This window comes from Myiozetetes cayanensis, unplaced genomic scaffold (assembly GCF_022539395.1).
Source record: "Myiozetetes cayanensis isolate MyiCay16 unplaced genomic scaffold, myiCay2020 scf4, whole genome shotgun sequence".
Classification (NCBI taxonomy): domain Eukaryota; kingdom Metazoa; phylum Chordata; class Aves; order Passeriformes; family Tyrannidae; genus Myiozetetes; species Myiozetetes cayanensis.
In genome coordinates this window covers 60,960,695-60,979,876 of record NW_026087631.1, presented here as the reverse complement: position 1 = coordinate 60,979,876, position 19,182 = coordinate 60,960,695, and the positions used below count along the sequence as shown (strand labels likewise).

At 35.6% G+C, this 19,182-nt stretch overlaps 1 protein-coding gene across 4 annotated transcripts in view; it reads left to right on the top strand.

Moving 5' to 3' along the window:
* NIPBL (NIPBL cohesin loading factor) overlaps positions 1-19,182 on the top strand; it is a 147,955-nt gene that overhangs the window by 56,676 nt on the left and 72,097 nt on the right. For all 4 annotated transcript variants that reach the window (XR_007630401.1, XR_007630402.1, XM_050328330.1 and 1 more), the window contains exons 4-8: positions 938-1,068; positions 4,417-4,516; positions 5,257-5,408; positions 6,460-6,620; positions 10,721-10,814. Coding sequence is in view for 2 of the 4 variants with exons in the window: in XM_050328330.1 (XP_050184287.1) it covers positions 938-1,068; positions 4,417-4,516; positions 5,257-5,408; positions 6,460-6,620; positions 10,721-10,814 (638 nt within the window). In the remaining 2 variants the exon portion in view is untranslated. The remainder of the gene's footprint in view (positions 1-937; positions 1,069-4,416; positions 4,517-5,256; positions 5,409-6,459; positions 6,621-10,720; positions 10,815-19,182) is intronic.

The following is a 19,182-nucleotide window of genomic DNA, read 5'->3' as shown; positions in this document are numbered from 1 at the left end:
ATTGTCCTTTAGCCCTTACACATAACTGTGGGGGTTATTTTATGGATCTGATGCTTACTACCTTCTGGATAGTTAGGAGTGCAGACTTCATGGTGTTGATTGTGCAATACTAATTTGTGTTCAGCATCAGTTAATAATGCACATAGACAAATTACATACTCAAAGGAAACCTATGTCAATTCTGATCAGGTATTGAACTTACATATTTTAAGAACTGAGCTATTAAGTATGGTAATGTGTTCTCTTTTTGTTATTTTTTTTTTCTTTTTCCCTGGTGTCCTTTGAACTGTTTTGTGTTGACAACCCTGTCTTTTTCCTGCATGTTCTAATATGTTATTTTGATCCAATGGAGGTATATTTTAAAAGTCCTCAAAGCAAACAATAAATGAAAGCATAGATGCATTTATAGAAAATCCATTACATTTTTTTGTGGTTCAGAGGGAATCCTGTGATCTCAAAGATATACCAATTTCCCTGTTTCAAAACAAAAGATTTTCAAAGCATTGGGTTGAAACCAGAATGTTATACATTCGTGCATACGTTTATTTTCACTCCTAAAATAATTCATTCTTGGTGTTGTGCTGAAGTGTTCTTTTATGAAGAAGATCATGATATAAAAGTGGGCATAAGAAATTCCTCATAATAGTCTGAAACTGAGAGCCACAAATATGTAAATGCTTAGTAGCAGAAAATAACTATGAGGACTAGTAGGAATATTTCCTCTGCCATTCGTTAGAAAGAAAGAGAAAATAAAGGCAGGAAGCAGTGCTTTGCAGACTTGATTTTTCCTATATTTTAACAGTAAATTGTCTTCTTTCATTTTGGTTTTGGTTTTTTTTTGGTTTCTTTGTTTTTGTTTTTTTTTTTACTTGACTCATAGTTTCTTATAATTTGAAAATGCATTTGCCTCTTTATTTGCTTACTTCCACAATTCCAGAGAGTTGAAAGATAACCTTGGCAGTGATGATCCAGAGGGAGATATACCAGTCTTGCTGCAGGCTATCCTGGCAAGGAATCCTAATGTTTTCAGGGAGAAAAGCATGCAAAACAGATACGGGGTACAAAGCGGTAAGGACTTTTTGTTTATTGATTGCATTTTATGTTGTTCTGTAGGTTTAGGGGACTGATACAAACCACAGATATATATGGGGCATAGCAGTTGTATTTATGCCTTGCCTTGTATTTGATAGTGATATAAAACTGTGTACCTTAACATCTTTTAAGAGTGATTATGTTAGAATAAGAATGGAAATAAAAGCTACTGGGTATTTTTCTAAAAATGTTTCATTTCTTCTGGAAGTTTAATCTCTAGGATATGGGATTAGATTTTATTTTAAAACTATTTTATTTGATTTTTTATGAATAGGTTCATGTATTTGTCTAAGTAAATAATTGAAGTCAGAAAAAAATGCCTTGATCTTACTGAAAATCTGAATGATTATGGTGTATCATTGCGGAGACAGTTCTTAATGGTTCTGGAGTAAGGAGTAAGGTTCAATGTGCCATACTTAGCAGTTTCTCCCTGCCATTCCTCATCTCAGTGGTCTGTGATGCCCTACAGATTTTATTGTTTGACAGCTAATTCTCTTCCGAGGTGTAGCGAGATATACTGCTAGATAGCAGAAATGAGGGAGAGGGCAAATTTAGGACAAGAATTGTTATTAGTTATGATCAAATAGTGTAAGAAGGAAGTGTCCTAAGCAGGCACCCTTCACCTCCCCTTCCTCCCCATCACTGGCATATTTAGTTTCAGGTAACACAGCAACAGTATTTGAACTCGTACTCTCTGTCTGTTGATAACAATCCCATTGTCAAAACAGTCTTCATACAGTTGAGATTTTTGAGACCATGTTTTAGTACCAGATTGTCTGAACATACTGAATCACATCACCATTTGTTGCCAGGCTTTTGTACCAGGGCAAAGTGTTAATTTTATTTTAACCCTTTTTTATAAGATGACATTCTTGTTGCCCACTTACAACTTCTGTCTTTCATCTTATAGTGTGTGAGGGAAGAGGATTTATTTGTAATTATTTATTTAAAATTGGGGTACTGTTTAATTTCAGTTTTCATATTACTTGTTTCTCTTTTACCTCTCAACACTTTGGCTTTGTCTTTCAGCAGATATGTTGGAAGATCAGCTAAAATAGTTTTTTGCAGTAACAGTATTCAGGGTTCAGAAAGGACTAAACGTTCACTTCAAACTATTTTTCAGAACTTGTGAATTTGGGGAGATTAAAGTCTTATGGCTCTTTCCATAAACATTAATGACTTCAATTTTTTTTTGTTTGTACAAGAATTCAAATGCACTTGTCCTGTGAAAGCAAAAAACTTTGCTCACGAACACTTTCAAGAAGAGTGAATATTTGACTGAAAAATCACCTCTTGGTGAGCTGTCCCAGCCTAAGTGTGCATGATGCTGTAATACAGTTTGGTTGTACAAGGATTTTTGTGTGACCTTAAGCTGGGTTTTTATGAAGTGCATTCTTCGTCATATTGATAGGAATGCTAAAATGGATTTTTACATTTCATTTTTTTCCAAAAAAAGTTGTGGTAGGACTGGGAGTATACGTAAGGAATCTCATTCTAGTAATGTTACTGACAGGATGATGTTTTCTCAAACCTGAATATTGCCAACATTCAGAATAAAGATTGCATTTAAGGAAGGTCCTAAATATTTAAAGGCAGAAATGCACAGTGGAGCCGTAAATCTGTGGCTTAGTGATATAACAACAATGTGAAAAATGTGTAAAAAGATATTATAGTGCTAGTGAGAAATTTCAGGCTACTTTCAAGCTGTTTTAAATTTAGGAAGGAGAACATAAATAGATATATTTTTAAAGCATTATAAAAAGAGCACTCTGTGCTTTAAGCACAAAATTGAAACTTTGTAGAGTTTCTGCTCATATGGGTACTCTGTCAGCTTTCTGTTAGGAATGGAGTTTCATCTTCACTTGTCTCTATGCGAGGTAACCAGTGTCAAATTTAAGCAAATTTTGTAGGACTTGTGCAGTCCTCATCTGTTACTCAGGAAGATGAAATGTACTCTCTCCTGAAGTATGGAAGTATCTAACTTTTTTAAGCACAACATGTTAGACTCCTGTTCAAAGCTAGTTTTATTGTGCTCGAGCCCTTGGTATGCAGCACTTTGGCTTCTTTTCTGTGGGATTATCACATCTCTTCTCTGCTGGGGAAAGTGGAGGAGAAAAGAGGGTGATAGGGAAGATTTCTGAAACTAGTTTTACTTGTGTAAGTATTGCAGTCGTTGAAATAATACCAACTGTAGGACTGACAAAAATCTTCCCAAACCTCTGGACTGGGGATCTTGTCAGTCTTCTGTCTAACCTTTGTTTTAAAATACCTGTACTACTAAAGAGCTTTTCCCTGTGGCTACGGATCACTTGCTGCTGTGTGCTCGTGAATTTTCACACTTTTTTAACTGCAATAGTGACATTAAGTTCTGTCACTAAAATAACTTAAAATTAATTTAGTTTTTGTGTTTCACTATCACTTTAAGTGTTGTGTAGTTGTTAGAGTATTCTTTATACCTGTATCAAAGAGAGGGGAAAAAAAGATCCTTTTAATTCTCCTTAATAATGATGTGAGTCAGAACAGAATAGAATAGAATATTTCAGTTGAAAGGGACCTACCATGATCATCTAATCCAGCTGCCTGACCACTTCAGGGCTGACTAAAAATTCAAGCAAATTAAGGGCATTGCCCAAATACCTCTTAAATTGTTTCAAGAACATTGGTACACATGTGGCTTGCCAGATGGTTCAACACCTGAACTTCCAAAGCATGACTGTGAGTATTTACAGGCTGTGGGAGCTTCCAGTTGGCATGTTGGTTCTGCTTTGCAATTGAAATATTTCAACACCTTCGTTGATAACATTTCTTACAAGTGTAGTGGAGGTGGAATAGAAAGAGGCCACTAGACATTACAGGAGCAGTGAGAGTATCTTGCAGCACTCAACCCAGGATGATTGATTGCTATACTTGCCCCAACAATTGAAGATAAGGTGTTCTTCTGTCTTGTGAATCTTCCAAATCTTACTGGCACAATGAGTACCATACATGACATCCTGGGGTGCAGAATATATGTCCTGTTTTGAAATGTTTCTCTTTACTAGTAGGTTTTGCCCTGTAAAACTCTAAGGAACAGTAGAAGGAGCTGCTATTAGTATTTGTAACACAGCTTTAGGGAATGCGTTATGTCATGATGTAAAATGGACATCATAGATATAATTTCTAATGTTTTCTAGCAGTTGTAGGTAGAGGACCTTAATGTCTATAAAGTTTATAATCTCATTAAAGGTTATAATCTCATTGAATATAATAGTTTCTGAAATGAGAGACTTCACTGATTGAAAAGGAAATGTGTGTAAAGTAACGCTACTGTCTTCTCTTCTATAGGGATGATGATGTCGCAGTTTAATATTTCTCAGAATTCCATGCGTGGTAGTCCTGCATCTTCCAATTATCAACAAACCACTATCTCACATAGCCCTTCCAGGTAATCCTTGCTTTTAGGTGGGGTGGGAGGGGCAGTGAACTTCAAGTTTGTCCTATACTGAAAGTAAATTCTTGTTGCAAATATGTGAGTGGAAGATGATATTTGCATTTGTCTGACATCAGGGTAAGTTTATTCAGATGGCAAAGAAACATCTTTCTGTCAACGAATTAATCCTTGTATTCTAAGGATTTATCATGATTCTTTTCTCTCTCCCCATCCCATAATTTTGACAAACTTTCTTTCCGGCCTAAGAAGTCCCTCTGCCTTTGTTAGTTGGGTCAGGTCCTACCTATCACATTCTTGATTCTTGGCAATGTAGTTCTGTTAGATGAGGTTTTTTGAAATCTTACTGGAAAGTGATATTTAGATATGGCTCCTTGTTAATCCTAGTGATCTGATTGTTGATTAAAACTTTTACTTTCACTTTCATTCAAACTTCTAAGACTAACTTTTGGAAGTTGCAGATCTAATTTTAGTACATATTTGTGTCATTTAGGAGGAGGTCTTGTGTATGCTTTTTATTCTATTCTGACTTAATAAGTAATAATTGCAGTTGGAAAGGTATCAGTAGTTTAAATACTGCTTTTGAAGGAAGTTCTCCACTCTGTTAGGTTTCTCTCTCTTGAAGGAATCTTGTTAAATGTTATGAGTGTGTAATATTCCAAAAGAAGGAAGTTTGTCTAAATTTGCTTTTCCAACTTTTAAAAACTTGTTTTTATAAAATTTTGTTTTATTTTTAGCCGGTTTGTGCCGCCACAGACAAGCTCTGGTAACAGATTTTTGGCACAACAGAACAGTCCAGTGCCTAGTCCATATGCTCCTCAAAGCCCTGCGGGATACATGCCGTATTCACACCCTCCAAGTTACACACCACATCCTCAGATGCAGCAAGGCAAGTCTCCGATGTTTCTTTTATTCTCCTGTCTCATGTCACTTTTACTTTCATGAGTACATTTCATGGCTTTCTAACTCCTTTGAAGAAGTTACATGCTTAATGCAAATCTTTGAGGCAGGTATATTTAGGCTTTGCTTTCCTGGCTGTAAAGAGTGGTAGTCTACTTTGTTTAAAAAGCAAATAAATAGAAGTGAAGAAGAACAGTTAAAACACACATTCATGTTGCAATGCTCCCTTATTTACACCCATTGTGCGTAGTTGTTGTGTATACATGACAATAGAAAAAGTGAAAACAAACCAAAAGCTTATATTTGTTAGTTGTGGGCGTCACTTGTCTGTACTAGTAAAAACCTCACTTTTGCCAAAATAATGTAAGTTTTGCTGGCAGCTTATTTAGCCTTACCAACCCTTTTCAGTGTCTACCAGATTAACTCTAAATTGGGCAGAATTGTGCTCAAGGTATGCAGTAACTGACATAGGTGACCTTCAGAATGAATAGATTTCTTTGTTCTTCCCTTTTCTAAAATCACTCTTGAACACATGAACAGTGCTAAAGTATCTAGAGCATTTTTTTTGTTGGTAAGTAGAATTCTCATTGGATTCTTTTAAATATTTTTTTTCTTTAAGTTTAGCATTGGGCTTAGAGTATATATAGCTGTTCTGTATGTAATATTGTAAGTCTTATGAATACCTTGGAAGTTACAAGGTAGTGAATGCAAATTATATAGAAGTAAAGAAAGGTTTCTGTAATCAGTAGGGAAGATACTGACGGTAATTAGAATAGATGTGGAGAGAAATTTGGCCAATCTGTATATGGAATTTAAGGATTAAATCTTCTTGAACAATCTTAGATATCTGTTTTTGATCAAGGTATTTGATCAAGGCAAAATGATTCAGTTAAAAAGTTGGATTCTCCTTCAGATTCCAGACCTCTTGCATCCAGCTTATTAATATCGACTGTTAGGGTGTTTTCTCTGAAACTTTTAAAGAGTTAACACGTGTGTGAATGTGCCAATATAGTTACTTAAATTTTTTTTTTGTATTTTAGCTTCTGTATCCAGTCCCATTGTCACAGCTGGGATGAGGAATCTCCATGAAAATAAAGTTTCGAGCCAGTTGTCTGGAAATTCAGCTAATCATCATGCTGATAACTCTAGACATGGCTCAAATGAAGACTACCTACAGATGGTGCACAGACTAAGTAGTGATGTATGTTACCTAAATCAGTTTATTATGATAAAGCGAATATTTACTTTGATAAAACCAGTACCTGTATAGCTACCTTAGAAGTCTGATAGTTTATGACATTGTTGATGTATAAAACCACTGAAGATACATTTCAGTTTCAGATATGTACACTCAACCATGCAGCTTTTATATGTGAAATTTAATTTTTCTCTGGATCTCTATTTCCTTTGAAACTGTTTGTTACATTATTACTGATGAAATTAGGCAAAGTAAAAAATCTTCACATAATCTCATATGTGAGTTAATTTTAAAGATATACTAGAGTGTCTCTAAATACTGTAGACATATCTTTAGGCAAACAATACTAAGTTCTAAATAGGTGTGTAGTTAATTTATCTCTCTAGAGATTACTTCAACTGTCAATTTGACTAATCTATTGGATAATATAGTAGTTGTCAAGGGCAAGAATTCTATGGAGATTTTTTCTTAGTGTTCTCTTATGTGCTTTTATGGCCTGGTTTTTTTGGAAGATGCTTTCCCTTAGTGACTTTGTTTTGTGTGGAAGAAATTTCTTCTGAAATTTTGAATCTAAAGGAAAAAAGGCCCACATTTTTCTTATACTTTTTCTTTTGAACTACTGATTAATTTTTTTCCTCATAAGCATCTCATCCTTTGGATGTTGTTGGGATTTTTGTTTGCAAGTTTAGCTCACAGTCTCTTTAAAAGATTATAAATGGAGAGCACTGATGTTTCAATTTCATGCTTTTTATCTAAACCTGGTAAGAAGCAGAAAGCAGGCTGTTTTTGTGATTGTGTGTGTATGTTTTATTTAGCTTATATAGTCTGTGGTCAAGTCTTATCTTTCTAAACTAGCTTGTGGAAGCAAAAGTGTGCTATTAACACCAGACTCCTTAAATGCCTTATCCCTTATCTTTTGGAGTAGAACTCCAAAGAAGTTATTTGTTTTATTATTCATCTTGCTTTTCTCTTAAATGTGACAATTATGTTGATTAAAAATATTTGGTAAGAAGTAGTATGTTAAACAACAGAGTGTTGTAATGAAAGAATCTCTCATAAACACAAGTCATCAGATGTTTTTTTATCTGCTTCATTAATGCAAATTCTTCAAAGTAGGAACCTATTCTTGGCATTAGATGTACATATATCTCTGCAACTGTTTTAAAGGGACATTATCAAAAGATCTTGGTTTTGTTAAGACAGTCAACAGAACGTAGTTAACAGTTAAGACAGGTATTTTTGGAAAAACTTTTCATATTGGGATGATTAATTTCATAATTTTTAATAACTAAGTATTTAAACATATTCATCCCTAATTTTGTGATCCAAGCAATGCAACCACATCCTAGTTCATGAAAACTTAGGTGTGAAACTCTTTCAAAATGGACAGACTATGAAAACAAAGTATACCCATATTGATTGGTCTAATTAGAGAAATACGAAAGAGTAGTAAACATTTTAAACTTGCACTTTTATCCTTTGTGCACTTTCTTAGTGGTGCGTATGTGCTGCATGTGTTCTACTTGTAATTACACCTTTAAAAGCTGATATTAGAAGCTATCATGCAGAAAACAGTTTGAAGAATTTGGATTAAAGTTTTGCATCAATGTATTAATAAAAAGTTTAATCATAATGTTGCAGCCTTTTCTTCTTTGGAGAAGATCTTTTTGAATGAGGATTACAGGAATCATACAACTTAGAAGCTTTAATTATTTTTATTTGTTTTAGAACTTTGATGGTTTAAAAAAGTTAATAGTTACAGAACATTATGTATTTTCAATGTATGTCTGTAAAATCAATAAGTGTACCCTTGAAGGCTCACTAAACATACATTCAATATAAGGACAATTCTTTTATAAACTTGAGAACATTCCTAGAATATAATTCATCATTTGGTGAAGCTCCAAACTAGGAGTCTGTAAATGCACATTTCTGAAAATTTGTCAGCTGTGGTAGGAATGGCGTCTGTACCCGAAAGGTCATCTACTTCGTTAGTCTGTTTAGTTAATTTAGTAGAAGTTGATTTTACCTGTGTCCTTGACAATCATGGGGAAAGGACCAGTCCTGTCCTAATAAAACATACTTGCTAAGAAGTTACTAAGCTTATTTTTCAGTGTGCTGGAGGGTTTTTTTGAGATTTATTACAAGTCAGAGAAAAATCAGTTTGAAAAAAGAAATCAGTTCCATAATTTCGGTGTAGGAGAAAAGTGAGTAACTCAATAGAATATTAATTCAGTTTGACTTAAAATAATATCTTATAAATTTAATATGCAGTTCATTTTACTGTGCAGGATCTGAATATTAGATTTTTTTGCCCATGAGAATTTCCTCATATGAGGCAACAACTCTTTGCAAGCACTGTTGCAAAAATAAGTGTAATTATTACCACATTGTAAGTTCTAGGTTTACTGTGCTGTGATTAAAAAAAAATCTAATATAATTTTAAGTGCCCATGGATGGTGAAACGGATGGAATCTGCTTTCTCACAGATGTATGTTCTTTGAGGTGCAATCCCCTTTATTCCATAAATTTCAAACTCGTTCCTTTTCCATGAACAGTGTTAGCTATACCTTCACAAGGCACAGCCTGGCTGTGGTCCAGTCTCTGACTCCCCACGTGGACTTTGGCTGTTTAGGCATTGTCAGAGGGAGTGTGGAGTTGCTCACCTCTGCAGGCTTCTATCTCCTTGAAATACCAATTTAGCTTTATAACTTAGTACTAGCTGCTGGACTTTTTTCATTCAGACACGTAAAAATGTAATTGCAGTTGAACCTTCTAACATTCTATTAATTGGATTGAGACTGGTCAAAAGGATAACAGGTAGTTATCAGACAGACAATTCAGATCTGTAAGAAGAAAAAAAAAGAAAAAGAAAGAAAAGGTTATGTGAAAAAACTGCTTATATCCAGATACCTCAGCAGGAGTCATATTAATATTTTAGCTACTTAAATAACCAGTTTAATTAGGAAAAATTAAATAACATTGGAACTTCTTTGGAGACTTTCTTTTTTTGTAAGACTGTACCCTTTGAAAGAATGGACTTTTTGCAATTTGTTTGTAATTATAGACGTAATCTCTTAATAAATTTAGGTGTTGTTAGTTTGTTCTTTCCAAAAAAATTGCTGTAGATGATGTATAAAAACCAATGCTTAAAATGGGAAATGCTGTTCTATAGCTGAAATGTATTTAGGGCACTGAGAATGAGAATACTCATGACCAGCAGAGGGCTCCATGAAAGCATTGGAAAAACCCATGTAAAACTCTGAATGGAAATTGGAATAGTGACTTCCATATTTGATTTTAGAATGGCGTGGGGGTGAAAAAGACATATTTACATTGCTAAAAGTAGAACATGGGTGTCATTACATTGCAGTTAGTATTACACGATGAACACCTTTGTCAGAAATTATTTTTTGAATTGGAGCAGGTTGGGGAAGTGCTTTGTACTGCCACTGAGTTATTTCCTTTAAAAACCAGCCGAAGTTGCTCCAGTTGTGTTTTATACAAGACTACTTCAGGTGCTACAGTGGGAATGCTAGAGATTTTGTTCAGTCCTGAGGTTTGTAGGCTGGAGGATGTGGATTAATTTGCATAGTATTTGTATAGTATTAATACTTTGTGTAACCTTGTCTAGTATTAATTTGTTGAACCATAAAAGTAAGATGGCTTTCTAGGTAAGTTTTAAGGGTAGGTGAACTGAAAAAGTGATGAGTTTGTTTTAAAAATCTGTATTTTATACTCAGTTTCTTTCAGGTGTTATTGTACAGAGGTCATGTATCTGCTCTTCAGCTTTTTACTATGAGTCCTTGCAACAAAAAGTTCCAAATGGAATCTTAGTGTAAACCAAAGTGCTTATCTAGTTAGAAGACCTGTACAAAGATTTATTTGTGTGTGCATATTCTGGTTATAGATTGTGCTATGGAGTATTGCTTTTATAGTAGCCTAATATCAGTCTAAATTACAGGGATTTGAATGTAAAAAGTATTTTGCTTGTATTTCTTGTATGCTGTTTTGTCCAATCCATTTTATCAGTACATGTACTAATTTCAGTTTGTAACAGATATTCATGTTCATACTGTAATTTTTTATCATTGTCACTTTAGGATGGCGATCCTTCAATAAGGAATGCTGCGTCTTTTTCCTTGAGGTCACCACAGTCAGTCTGCTCTCCAGCTGGAGGTGATGGAACCCTTAAAGGTAGTCTAACAGTCCTTTATACCTCCATTAATTTTTTCTATTTTCAAAGAACAGAGAGTGTAAAGAGGTATTTAGGTTTTTCTCCTGAGTTCTGTTTTCAAATCGTACCAAAGAATATGTCATTGTGTTTGGATGCAAAATTTTGGGCCTTGATCCAGAAGAAATTTCTGATGGTCTGAAAATTAACTAATCATCCTTCAAATTGATACTCAAATTCACGGAGGACAGAAGGATTTAAAATCCTTTCCAATATGAGGATTAAATTGTTTATATGAATGGTTTCACTTTCTCTGCATAAGAAATATTTTAAAGGCAGCATTACGAGTATTGAACTCTTTACCAGCTCAAAAGTGTTTTAATATGCAACACCTGTCTTAATTACAATCACAAAATTTTAAAAACGTGAAAATAAAAGTAGTTCAATGAACTCAATACACACAGCATAAATGAATCCTGAAAACCTTAGCTGTGGAGAAGGAATAGGATGAACTGTATGTCAGTTGAGGGCAAAGAGAAAAAAATCTGTTCAAAGCTATTCTTTATGCCAAAATCCACTTGGCAAGGTAGGGGTTTGGACATATTCTTGCTAATTTTCTTTTTTCAGTGCTTATATATTTACATGGCAGTAGTTGAAAGATGAAACAGTGCTTTCTTCTCTTTAGCCCTGACACAGAAAGTAAGTCTTACTGGATGATCAGGTGAGGTGGAGAACAGGAGGTGGGGATGTGAAGGTGAAGGTATTGTGCAGCCTGGATAATAGACACCTTTTGGCAGGGGTGGACCTTAGGACAACCTGCTCATGCCTGTAAGGAGATTCTCAGGAAGACTTGAGTTAGGTTTTTCAGTGTTGTGGAGGAAGGATGAGATACAACAGACTTAAACTTAAATGGGAGATCTAACTAGGTTTAAGGAAAAGCCTTTTCACTATGAGGACAGTCAAACAGTGGAAAAGGTTGCCCACAAAATCTGTGAATTTTCTACCTTTGGAGGTTTTAAGGATCAGATTGGATAAAGCCCAGCATAATGTGCTTTGAGCATGAGGATGAACTAAGGATCTCCTGAGTTACCTTCTTAACTGAATTACCCTGTGGCTCAAGTGGCAAGTGAGAAATATGTGTATAGGATGCCAACAGCATGAATATTTCAGGAGGTCTTGTGCTAAAGGATTTGTTGTAAATCTTGTGTAAATGGCAAAGACTAAATGTGGTTACTTTTTCCTCTGTGTGAAGCTTATAGGTTTAACAATGTTGTGGATCTAGGCTACTTTCACTCAGATACATGATTACCACCCAGTCAGAAGAATACTTGAATTATTTTTTTGTTAAAGTTGCCATTATTTCAATTGACTGTCTCAGAACCCAGTTTTGAAGGGATATATTGTCAGATTATTTCTGAAAAAATCTGATTGTACAGTTCAGATTGTAATGTTTCAGCATTAGAGGGACTGAAAAAATGCAAGAGGAGCTTTTTGATTTATTTACCTGTATGTGAACTTCTCCCATTGATAAATTACTCAATTGAAATACTTCTACTAATGTTGTTACCATTTTGCCTTCTTAAAGAAATTAATGAATCCTGATTTGAGAGAACAAGTTCTTGATGCTGCAAGAATTTTGCCAGGCACTTACTTCCTTTAATCTAGTGTTCTAGAAGTGTATGGAAGAGGTGTGAGTAATTACAGTGTTATCAGGAACATGGGCCTATGATTTGTAGTGAAAGTTGGGCTGATAAATTTTCCAGTGATGAACGAACAACAAGTATCTATGCTGAGCTTTTTGCTACTCTCATTAGCCCTTGAAAGTTTGGTTGGCAGTCACAAACATTGATAAAGAAAATTAGGAAAATACTTGATGGTGTGTCTGGAGGACAGAAAGAATGGCACTAAGCATAACCAGTCATAATCAGAGAGAGATCTTGGGAAGGATGTTATAATATCTAAACTTTCTTATATGACATAGAAACTTGAGGCATTTACTGGAGATATGGGTACAGAATTAATTTCTGTACTTTTGACATGGAAGTAGCAAGGACTTCTGGAGACTTGGAGACAGTCTTGAATTAACTTCACCCTGAATGTAGTCATCTATTTGATGGAATGTGTATGAAGAAGTTGGTTTTTTTGCAACCTAGGGAAATATTTGAGAGATGGCAAGACTTATATTTGTTTTTTGTTGGTTATTCACTTAATCAGTGGAGTAAAACTTCACTGTTACAGGATTCTTTGCTTCACTTTTGCTTCAGTAAAGATACCAGGCCAGTTGAATTTTCGTGTAGAAGTTCTAGGCTGGTTTTTATTCCATATTTTTAATGTAAATTTTTTGCTTTTAACTATGCAAAATACATAATGGCTCTACTTTCATGCTATCACCTGTTGCCACATCCACTTTTTTAAAAAATTATTTTCAATTAATTTATGAGGAATTATAATGGAGTGTTTTCCTTTTGTTGGTCTCATAAAATACCCAGTGTTATCCATTACTGAAGATTGATTACTCTTCAGAATCCTTTCTCCATTTGTTCCACTTTCCTATGGCTCTGGAACCTCAGATTTTCTTTTATTTTTGATTTTTTTTTTTTTTTTTTGTGGCACAACTTTTAAAGAAAGTGTAATGAAAGCCTTCCACAATGTTTTTAGTCCATTGCTTTCCAAAGAGGAGTGTTCATATGATTTACAAGCCTGTTTCCATACAGTGTCCTAAACACCTAGGAAACAGCTGTCTATCAGTCCTATAACAGGACTATCAACAATCCAACTCTGAGATTTTGCACTCTTTTCCAGAAATAAGTTGTATTCCCTCCAGAAATTGTTAACAGACATTTGATTGCTTTCTGAATAATATTGAAAGGTTACATGTGTTTTCTTAGGGCTTTATAAGATTTCTCCAGAGAGATTCCACTACACTTCGTTTCTGAATGTGTAGTGGTGATAGGAAGAATTATGAATCTTCTCAAATCTGTAGTGTAGACTTCAGTGCTCTCAAAGATACTTGTTAAGAAAATGAGCATCTTACCCTCTCTCTTTCAAAAGAAAGGCAGAAGAAATTTATTCAAGGATTTTTTTCTGATACAGTTGAGGTAAACATTCATCCCTGTTTCTTTCCTTTAGTCTTAATTTTTTTAAGCAAGGACTCTTCTGAATACAGTAATTCTAAGCTAGAACTACCAAAGCTGAGTTTTTCATTAGACTCTTGCCTGGAAACTATTGGAAAGTAAATACGGTCTGTCCCTAAAAACGTCTCAAATGCATGTTCATTATCTGTCTCATATGATATCCCTTTAAATTTGAATTTTAAATTAAGTTATGCCCTTTGTAAATGAATGTCAGTGTTGTCTGTTAATCAAAATAAGTAATAATTTCTTCTTATCTAGTGCAAAACTTTGGAATATTTCCAGAGGAAGATTCTAGGATTTTAGAAACTATTGCAGGAAAAGGCTTTAGGACTTGCCGTCTTCTTACACGCATGTTGGCTGAGCTGTACCAGTATTGCTCCCAGTAGCTTCCATGTATTTTAAAAATGTCAGTAGTGGAGTTTCCTCAGTTTTACCACGCAAGCTGGTCAAATTCTTAGTTCTAGAAAGCTTTTCTCCTAATGCTTAGCCTGAATAATTTTGTTGCAGTTAGGCATAACACTTCTTGACTTATTTCCAATAGACAAGGAAAAACAGTTCACATCGTTTTTTCATAGCATCGTTACCATGTCTTGCACTAATCTAGTCTGTGAATTGAACAGCTCAGTTTCTTTCTATTACCTTTACTTAAGTCATCATTTCTGAGCTTCTAGTTGTCTTTGATGTTTTTACCTGAATTCTAATTGGTCTGCATTGTCTTGATGTTTTACTGTCCAAAGTCATAGACACAAGTCTGTTTGAAGACTTAGAAGAATGAGTAGTCAAAAAAGTGCTGGAGAAAAATTGTTATTCTAGTATGTACTTAAATCATACAGACTATGTATTATACTCTGAGCAGGCCTTTACCATGCTTCTGAAGAGACTGTTTTTACCTTTTTGAATCTGCTGGAGGCACAAATTCCCACGGTGATTATTACCAATTCCAAGACTGATTAGCCAGAATTCCAGGGTGAACTTGTCCGCTCCCATTTTCACGAAAATGTGAAATTGGTGCATAGGACCATGTTAAATTAAAACAAAATGAGACTCTTCCATTTACATATTGCACCTGCAGTCTAATAAAATCTGCTGGCAGTAGTGTGTTCCTCAGATTCTGTCATCACAAAGTTTGTAGCTTTTCCAATAGACAAACATCATAGTGAATACAGTATAGATGCTCTTGTTCTCTTCTTCTCCAGCTTCTACCTATAGGAACTTGCAATATCTGAAGTCCTAATATTTAACATGTAGCACATAAGCATTTCCTAAAGCCTCTCTTTCCAAAGACATTTTCAGTAAAATGTCTGGAGTGTAGTGTCCAGGTTTATACACCAATTTGGCACCCATTTAAATAATGTTCCAGGAATCTCGAGGATCACTTTCCTATGGACTTAAAAAGGTGTAGCACTTGAATGTTCCTGAAGTTTCTCTTCAATTTGCTATGAACCAAGTATTAGACATTAGTCTTCATTTCTTCTCCAGCAGTTTCTCCAGCTTTCATGCGTAGGGAATGACACTTCTGGCAAAAGAGGATGTAGGATGAGTGAAAGGCTCCCTGTCAACATCTGAGAACCTTTTTCTGCAAAGGAATTAAAGGAGTATGAAGATACTGCCTTTTGTGACCCTTTGGAAGTTGTTACTGTACAAGCAGAAAGCTAATGATTTTTAAAAATTCTGTAAGATGTGTGAGTCCTAAGCTCCTGGTAACCTGAATAGTTATTTTTTAACCACGTGGATCACAATGAAGAGTGTGATCAGTGGTGTGACTTTGATGCATCATCTCTGGAAGGCGAGTGACCCGAAGAGGCTTAGAGATGACCAGAGAAAGTGTCATGAATGCTTAAATAAGATGTGAGTACTGTGGTGTGATTAGAAGGTGTGCAGACAAAAACTGTAAGATGGAGATGTCAGTGATATGTGAGGTCTCCTGAACAGGACTTTCTTTGTTTGCTATCCAAGTTACTGATGCCCAATGAGTGAGTCAGCCATTCCAGGGGTAAGCAAACAAAAAGTGGTTTTGAAACTTTACATTTTAAAGAAGGCTAAGGCACTGTCAATGGCAATGAAATTCTTTTTATAGTTGATTTCATTATATAGGATTTGATATCAGTCAAGAATCACAGAAAAAAGGTGTTTACAAGTTGCTTCAGCAGTTGATAAAACTTCTTATATATTTATATAACAAATATAGAGAACCAGTCCCAGGATTATCATGGGGGGTCAGGAAAACTGTTTCTGAAAGACTAGGGACGTATTGTTGATGGTTGTGTTTGTTCTCTGTAGAGCCTCATTTCCTATGATATTATCTGCTTCATGGCTACTTTTGGTGTTATGTGGTTGAGTCTTAGTATTTACTGTTCAGTAATGATACAATCACCTCCTGATTCAGTGGAGAACCTCCTTTTATCTCACAAACTGTACATATTCCTACCATATAAAAAGAAATTGCACAAAGTTATTTCAATGATACTGTGGAAGATCAACCATGGAAAGTCTGCATTTTTTTGCTCCTGATTTGCTGCACAGCCCTAGATTTAAAGTTACCTATGTATTTCTCTGTTCTAAAACAATATTCTGAAGTTTTGTTCATTCCTGAAGATAATTTCTAAAGATCTTTAAAATTCTACACTGACAGCATTTTGTAGAACAAACCTTCTCAATGCTGGAACCTTGACTGGTTCAGCAAACCAGTTGTAACTGTCTGTCTGTGTATTCTTAAAAAAAAAATTTCTTCTGTTATCAGCAAGGCTTGTAAGATCTTTATTCTCAGACATAAAATGGCCCAAGACTTCTCCCATAGGAATTACAGGCGGACTCCAACATTAATAGACAAGCCTCTCTCTTTATAATCCACGTTTTCATAGAATCATTAAGGTTGTAAAAGACCTCCAAGATCATCAGATCCAACCTTTGACTGAATACTACCCTGTCAGCTAAACCATACCACCAAGAACCACATCCAGTTGTTTCTTGAACACCTCGAGCTGACGACTCCATGGTGACTCCCTGGGCAACCCATTCCAATGCTTGACAGCCCTTTCAGTGAAGAAATTCTTCCTGATGTCCAACCTAAACCTGCCCTCGTGCAACTTTAGGCCATTTCCTCTTGTCCTGTCCCTTGTTACCTGGGAGAAGAGACTGACCTTCCACAGGCTACAACATCCTTTCAGGTAGTTTTAGAGAGCGATAAGGTCCCCTGTTTTCTCCAGACTCAACAACCCCAGCTCCCTCAGCCACTCCTTAGAGATCTAGTGCTCCAGACCCTTCCCCAACTCCATGGCCCTTCTCTGGACAAACTACAGTACCTGTACTCGTCCTGAGGGCCCACAGCTGGACACAGTGTTCAAGGTGCAGCCTCACCAGTGCCCAGTACAGGAGGACAATCATTGCTGGCCCTGCTGGCCACACTATGGCTGATACAAGCCAGGATGCCTTTGGCCTTCTCGGCCACCTGGACATACTGTTGGCTTTTGTCTGAAGTCTTAGCGTTGAACAGCATGTGGTACATGTTCATTGTGTGATACCTGTTCAACACTGCTAATGTGTGTGGTAGACTGAAACCGTTAGAGAATGCTGCAGTTTTTCAGTTTCTTTTCACCTCAATACATTCATACTGTAGCTTCTAAGCCCTCTTATTGTCAGGGGCTTAACCATCATTAAATGTCTCAGAAATATGTGACATTCTTGGTGGAGCATGTTCTCTTAAATGCAGTTTATAGACTGTACTGTCAAAACCTTTCAGGAATTTCCTTCAGGAGGAAGACATTTTCAAATACCTATTCGTAGTGCTGCCTAGGAGAGGCAAAACTTTACTTTTGTTTCTTCATTTGCTGGATTCTAAGTATGTTCAATGGAATGCACTGAAATCCTTCTGACCTCCTCAAATCTACTCAAAAATAAAGAGAATCACCTTATCTATTGCTACAATGTTATTTTTCAACATGACAAATACCAAATTAATACCAAATCAGAACAACCTCATCAGATTTACTTAGAAGTTTAGGACAAGGGAGAATCAAATCTGTGCCTCTTTAGAAGTGTAAGTGTGAAAAACCGTAAATATCTCATTGTTGCAACTGTAAAAGTATTTATTTGAGAGAATTCAAGATTAGGATGTCAGCAATATCTCTTTGCAAAGTTCTGAGCTGCCTCTACTATTTGTAGAAGTTACCCTGCAGCTTGTATTTCCCGAGTGGTAGTCATTACCATAAAAGAAATCGGTAGCTGATGATTTCTGCTACACATTACACTAAGACAATCTTGTAAACTACCAAAAGAAATGGCAGCTTGGGGGAGGAGCATCACACAATTAGGAATCTGTAGTGAAAAGCAAGTGAGAGATCTTAGGGTGTAACCCGAATTTTGGTTGGGTGTGGTATCTGATTTGAGGAGGGGAAGTAGTAGTAGAAAGATTTGGAGAATTGCGGTGAGTCAAAGTAGGATTTTCTGACATTATGGATGTTATTGGCGCAATATGGAGTTACTGCTGATGGCTAGGAAAGATTTGGTTAAACCCACGTCATCCATACAGAAGTTATAGGACTTTTGACAGAACGTGCTAGATTCATGTGAATTGAAGCTTTGGTTGAGACACCCATTCTGTTTTTTTGTCTACAGTCAGTACATTACTTAATGATTCTTAATATTTCAAAAACTATCTGGTAGAAATTTAAGCTGCAGAATAAAACTACTTTCCTGTTTAGTGGTGTCTCTTGAGTGAAGCATATGGGGACCTGTATTCCAGTTAATTTTTGGTTGTTCTTAGCAGTACTGACATATGATAACCTGACTGGAATAACAATAATTTCAGTGACTGCTTTCCAAAGATCAGTATTCCCCAATGGATGAATGGAATCTGAATGGTTGCTTTAAGAAGAGGAGACTCTGTGTCCCTACCTTCACTCCTAGAATTTCTTTTTAAGTCAAAAATATAGCTCAAAATTGCAACTGGGACAGGTTGAACAGTTCTGTTTTTCAGACCTTTTTTTCCAGGCTAACGGTTCTGGGGAGCTGATTAGTCTGAGGAACAAAAACTTTAAATGTGATTAATTGGAGAATGTATTTAATTAAAAGTGTCCTCTTTTAAAAATTTCTATGGTACACTCAAATTCTGGAAAGGGAGTACAGAGAAGCAAAAATTCATAAACTAAAAAAAAAGGAGGGAGGAGGGAGATAAAGCAGGGAATGGTAGAAAAATGCCTCAAGACAATTAGTGTTTTCTACCTAGTAATGAGTAGGGGAGGTAGGAATTAGTTTACCT